The following is a 6,910-nucleotide window of genomic DNA, read 5'->3' as shown; positions in this document are numbered from 1 at the left end:
ATATATATATCTGTGTGTGTGTGTGTCGCGTACTCAGATTAGTTTGTCGGACATCAGTTTGTCAGTTGTAAGTCTTCTCTGGTATGGGGTTCAATTCCCCCCAAGTGTAAGGTGTGTTACTCGAATTATTAGACGTATGAGGAATGATCGAGGCTCGTATAATAGCCTCCGTCCATTCCTTCATATATATATATGTATGTATATGTATATGAATATGTATATGTATATGTATATGTGTGTGTGTGTGTGTGTGTACAAAATAAGTTTTAGTTTCATCACTTCACTTTTTAAATTTTGATGGCATTGAGTTGCCATAGGCCTTAAGACAAGTGGATTCTATGGTTGACAAAATAATCTTATATTTCTCAATCAGATTCATATTTAGCACAAAATTGAATCATTTTAGAAAATATATACATTTTCTATATATATATATAGAGAGAGAGAGAAAGAGAGGAGAGAGAGAGAGAGGAGAGAGGGGGAGGGGTAAGAAAATAAATACATTTTCCCCCATGATTTCCACTCCTGTAAACCAGTTATAAATAGGGTTTGTTGGGGAAGTGGCTTAATTATTATTTAGCCACATGGGCTCCATCATGCCGAGGTGTTTTGACATATGAGGACAACAAAAATTGTTTATTTGCACAAACTTATAACTAAAAATGCCAAATGCAGCAATAAAAATAATGATTATAATAATAAAGATAATATAGTTTATAATCAGCAGCATTGGGTAAAGAGCTTGGATCTGCGCAGTTACTTTTAATTTTAAAATAAAGAGAGAAGGTTTATTATTTATGACACAAACATTAAAAATTATAAGCTATATGTCTAAGCAGTTCATACAGACAAAAGTTCGCTCTAGTGGAAGAAAATATTACGTCCGATAAATCGAATGTGCTGTCGATAGTATAGATCGCACCATGCCACCAAACATTGGGGTGATCGTAAAGATGCTATTTAGACGAGTATTTAACTTCAATGTAATGCATGAGTGTATTGAATGTAAAATGATCTTATCAAATTGGTTAAAAAAATATTAGTAAATATAAATAGCTGACTCTCATTCATAGATTTCAAATTTTTTTTTATTAAAACTTAAAAGATTTAATAACCTGCAAATATAAATAAATAAATCCACTTTTAATTAACTTTAATTCACCAAATTAATAAGTGGTATTAGAGCTAAGAATTTAATTAGGGTCGAGTTATTTATGTGATTTGTAGCTCCCACGAGGCTCCATCTCTTCAATGGTTCGGTAATGGAACGACCAATGTGAAGAGTTGTGACAGAGAAATTATTTGTACATTTAGAAATAAAAGCTCGAATAAGTTCAAGCCGATAGATCCATATATGGTTCAAGCTTGATCCAAAGTTTCTGGTCATAGCTCTGCCCATTTATTTCAATCGAATATTCATCTGAACCAAAATTCGAATCAATTTTCGAGCGAATAACAGTGGGATATCATTAGCTATTTAACAACTAAAGTATATCACAGAAGAGAAAGGTCTCGATTAATATTAAATATTTCTTATAAACTTATATTATTAAATAAAGCAATATAAAAATCACTCATCTGCTCTTAGGAAATCAAAACCGTGCCAATTCATCCTTAAGTGCTCTACCCATCGTGTGGAAAAGTTGTTGCATGAAATTTAAAAAATAAGTATAGAGCACATGTCATGCTTTATTCTTGTCATAAATTTTATGCAAAATGTGTTTGTTACATAAAATTTGTTTTTCTTAGTTGACAAGAATAAAACAAGACATCCAATCTATACTTATTTTCTAATATGTCGTGTATCTCGGTATGTTGGTTTGCATCCTCGGTGTAAGACCCCTTAGGTCGGAGATACAAATCCTCTTTGGCACAGTTGGTCTTAAAGAGATGACACTCGAATTGTTAGACACATTATGAGTGGCTGAAGCCTTATACAATAACTCTGATCATTCATTTAAGAAATATATATATATATATATATATATATATATATATATATATATCCCTATCTAATGGAATAATTAATTTTATAATATAAAACTACAACTTTCTTAAAATATATATTAAGATGCATGATTTTGTAGTTTAGGGTTTACACATTTCAAGTAGTTGTTCGGTTTTTTTTTTTTTTTCCCTTAATAACATATATATTTTTAATTTATGCGTGTAAATTAATTTAAATTATTATTATTACTTTAGTCTAAAATTTCGTAATTAATTTTTTTTTAATTCTTAAATTCGAGTCCAGGAATACATATTCACTATCTAACATAATTATTTTCCCTGCATTTTAAGAATTGGATTGGTCACTTTAAGAGAGTTCAAATCCATATGATTGTGAGTAATATTTTTCTCATAATTTAATGCTTTAAAAAAGAAAAAAATAAAATTTGTTTTTTATAATTCTTTATAGTTTGTCTTATACATTACTATTTAATTATATATCAAATATGATTTTTTTTTATTCCAGATCTTAATAACCCTTAACAAATTTCATATTTAAGCCACCTTCGACACTTCATAAGCACTGATACACCACCAACAAATTTTCATTATCCAGCACGAATCTCGAGGCATAACACGAATCTCGATATGATATTTTAAGCAATAAACATTCAAATCTTAATAAAAAGTTATCCAGAGCTCCGATTGCAGCAAACTTATAGTCAAATGTTCAATGAGACGAACCTAATGATATGAAAAATAGTCTAATCCAAGTCAAATCAAGTCCAGATCAAATCGTTAAATCACAGTTAAAAGATTTATGAATACATTTGAAAAGTCAAACGACCGTCAAATATGACAAGTTTATACTCAAATCGAGCGGCTCGATAAGACGAATCCAACGAGCACAAGATCACTCAATTATGACATCATTAAGACACTCAAATGTCCATTAAACACCGTATGATCGAGGGAAGCTCTCAGACCCTCCAATCAAAATGGTTCATATTCTTGCATTAATTGCACCCAGAATACTATAAATAGAGCATCATTCCTCTCATGAGGGGGAAGGAAGTCTAGAGAGAGCCTGAGGTCTTGAGAAGAAGCTACAGCTCAACATCACCACTAACCGTCGTCGATCGCCGTCGATCGCTGATGACCACCGCCGAACTCAGACGACCACCGCCGACCGTTGTCAACCTCCACTTACCGTCATCAATCAACACCAACTAGACGCTATCAGTCGACATTGTAATCTGAAAAGTATAGTTGTCATTTTCCCTTCTGTGAGACAAGGGATTTCTGTAATCATCAATCAATAGTGGATTTCCGCAACTAGGCCAGACCCCGTGGTATTTCCCTAATTGGTTTTCCACGTAAAAACTTCTGGAGTCATCACCGTTTTTTTCTATTTCATTTGTGTGTGTGTTGAACTTTCGTACAACTCTAAGACGATAATTTGTTACTCTACCGCCGCGAATTTTCTAGCACGCATCAAGCACAGAAAACGTCTTATTGATATACTGCAGGAATTCACAGAATTGCAAAAAGTAAAAATCGTATAAAAATATAAAAAAAATTAGTCTAATTAAAAACCAATTGTTCGGATGATAAAACAGACATTGCTTTTTCATTCTGAAGATAAAAAATCGTCAAAAAACATAAAATTAGATGAATCAAACGTGTTTAATATCACTCAATTAGGACATTATTAAGGCAGTTAAATGTCCATTGAATGTAGTCCAATCAAAGTAATCTCTCCGGGCCGTTCGATGAGAGTGGTCTCGATTCCTTTCCTCTTTACAACTTAGACTCTGTAAATAAAGCTCTACCTCCCTCTTGAAAAGGGATCTCGACCAGAAGCAAAAGAAGAGAGGAAGGAGTTTAAGGTAAACATTGCTTCTGCACCACAAATCCGTGTCATATCTCAAAATTCATGCCGGATTACATAAATTTGTTGGGAGCATACCAAGGTTTTATTTTTAATAATATTTTTTTACCATTTTTTATATTTTTATTTATTGTTTAGAAAACTTTATTTGTATTTAGATTTATTCATATTTGTCAGCATTTTTAAATATTTTTAACTTAAAGTAATAATAAGAAAGAAAGGGAAATAAAATACAAGGCATCCGAAACATTGATATTTACAAATCAGACACCCTTTTTAATCCATTTCCAAATTCTCACACAAATACTAAAGTTCATGATAAACCCTCAACCCATATTTTTCATTTTTATCTAACTCTCAATAATTATATCGTATGTATCGGTTTTTTGGTTTGTAAATAACAATGTTTTGGATGCTCTGTATGTAATTATCTCTAATGTGAATAATAATAATAAATAAATAAATAAATAATATTGAATAATTCTAAAAAAAATTGAATTAATAATAGTATTATACTTAAATAAAAAATAAAACCGAAAATATAAAATAAAAATAAAAATAAATCAGTATTTATATACCGATTCTGCCCCCTTAAATATATATATATATATCATAGAGAAAGTCCAAAGCTCCTCCAACCCAACATGGCCAAAAAGTCCCCTCTCTTCTCCTTCCTCCTACTCCTTCCCTTCCTCCTAACTCTCACCCAAGCAACATCCAAAGACCAGCCATGCAAACACATAGTTCTCTACTACCATGACATACTCTTTAACGGCACCAACGTCGCCAACGCAACCTCCGCTCAAGTTGCAGGCACCAACGCTCCCCTCGGCGACTTCTTCTTCGGAAAGCTCATCGTCTTCAATGATCCCATCACCGCCGACCACCACCTGTTTTCTCCTCCGATTGCCATGGCGCAGGGGTTCTATTTCTACAACATGAAGACGAACTACAACGCATGGTTTGCTTTTACTTTGGTCTTCAACTCTACGGAGTATAAGGGGACGATCAATATCATGGGAGCTGATTTGATGGCGATGGAAACTAGGGATTTATCGGTTGTTGGTGGTACTGGAGATTTCTTCATGGCGAGAGGGGTTGTAACTTTGAGGACTGATACGTTTCAAGGATCTGCCTATTTTCGTCTTCAAATGGATATTAAACTATATGAATGTTATTGAAGAACTGCTGAGATAATGTTATTTATGTTAGATGTGATAAAGTTATTAGTTACAGAGTCTGCATGTAGTGTCATATAATAATGTACTCATGTGTTGTACAGTGTACAATACTGCTGTACATATAAGAAGTCTGCATGCATGTTAACTTTGTATCTAATTTTGTCGTTGTTGTGTGTGTATCTCCATGCTCGCTTAAGCAGGATGATGAGCTTAAGCGACCATGGATATATATATATATATATATATTCATTTGAGGTGGGTGATGAGTCAGTTGCCAATGTTTTGGTAGCTAGGCTTTGATGCGTTAAGGAGACTCCAAATTATTCACTAAAAATATAGGTTCGATTATTCTACCAAAACAATTATATGAGGGGGGCATTTACGAATTTTTATGCATTTTAGATATCAAATATCTAAATTTTACTTTCTTACATATCATATTACATTAAAAATATTATTATTTTAATGTATTTATCCATTTTTCTTGTTAAATATAAAAAAAATTTTGGTTTTAAGAATGGAGAGGCTTGGTGGGCCCTCCAAACTAAGAAAGTTTTGTCGTATTTAAATTTGTATTACTAGAAAAAAAAAATTAGCATAAAATATATACAACTCAAATTAGGATAATAATAGTTTTTTTTTCAATGCTCACATTGGATACTAGTTGAAGGTTATATTTTATTTTATTTTATTTTATTTATTTAATTATTTTGTAGAGTTGAATGATTTTGGAGACATGCATCTAATAAAAAAATTTATTAGGGTATTTCAAAATATAATTTGCAGTAAAAAATAAAAAATAAAAAAAGAAATATGAAAGAATACTATTTTACGATCTCGCCTATCCTAATCTTGTGAACCTTGCCCCATGCACTTGACCCTCGCTTCCTTGCCATACTATTTTACGATAATGAAGAACCTTGTGGATAATATTGCATCGATAGGCTCCAAAGTTGACAGGAAAAACATAATTTTTTACACTTTAAATGGACTGCCAATCAGTTATCAAGGATTTAAGACTATCATTCACACTACATTAGATCCAATTACATTGAAGGACTTATACCCACTGCTACTTAGCAAAGAGTGTAATCTGGCAAACAAATCCACCAAAATTACACAACACACAACCTTACCATCTTATAAAAATAAAGGGGAACCTTACAATTTAAGAAATTCAAGCAAGAACTTTTCCAACAATTAGAATTCCAATACCATTGTTATAGCCAAAAATAAAACAAATGTGATCAGTCAAGTATGCAATAAAAAGGTCATTCTGCTTACCAAAGTTGGCACAGATCTAATCTTCAGTACATCACCCAACCCTCAAGCTAAGGCACTAAACTCTCACCTTCGACCACAACGACAAGAGTCGGTATTACTCTGGCGCAACAACACATCTCACACCATATCTGGGCAACATACAATTAGAAAAATTCTGATCAAGTTCTTGTTAGAAATGGACAACAAACATGCATCCTACATATTGGTAAAGGTATACTTCTCACTCTTGACAGTAAGAACTCTCTCACCCCTCTTTTGCGCTCCCAAATTACCTCATAAGCTCGTATCTGTAAATAAACTCACTAAAGATAATAACTGTCAGATTATTTTCAATGCTAATTAATTTTAAATTCAATATTTGAAAACCAAGAAAGTATTTCTAACTGGAGCAGTTGATCAAGGTTTATACCCTATCATCGCTCTCACTACCTCCAAAGGCTTCAACATATGACACAAACACTTGGGACATTCACACCACATTGTTCTTTCAATTATTTATCTCTCTTTGTACCTCACTTAAACATTATTCTACTTAGATATATTTGCCATGAATGTTATCAGATCGAAAGTCATAAGCTACCTTTCTCATGTAGTATTACTACTTATA

At 32.4% G+C, this 6,910-nt stretch overlaps 1 protein-coding gene across 1 annotated transcript; it reads left to right on the top strand.

The window, feature by feature from the left end:
• The first annotated feature begins 4,482 nt into the window (after window positions 1-4,482).
• Window positions 4,483-5,021, top strand: LOC110027809 (dirigent protein 5-like). The gene has a single exon (XM_020729389.1). It carries the CDS (start codon window positions 4,483-4,485, stop codon window positions 5,017-5,019), a length of 537 nt encoding a protein of 178 aa, XP_020585048.1. The 3' UTR covers window positions 5,020-5,021.
• Window positions 5,022-6,910: the final 1,889 nt, after the last annotated feature.

This window comes from Phalaenopsis equestris, unplaced genomic scaffold (genome assembly GCF_001263595.1).
Source record: "Phalaenopsis equestris unplaced genomic scaffold, ASM126359v1 Scaffold000450, whole genome shotgun sequence".
In the NCBI taxonomy this organism is placed as follows: Eukaryota; Viridiplantae; Streptophyta; class Magnoliopsida; order Asparagales; family Orchidaceae; genus Phalaenopsis; species Phalaenopsis equestris.
Note: the sequence above shows the minus strand (reverse complement) of the source record. Positions and strands in the feature narration are given on the sequence as shown.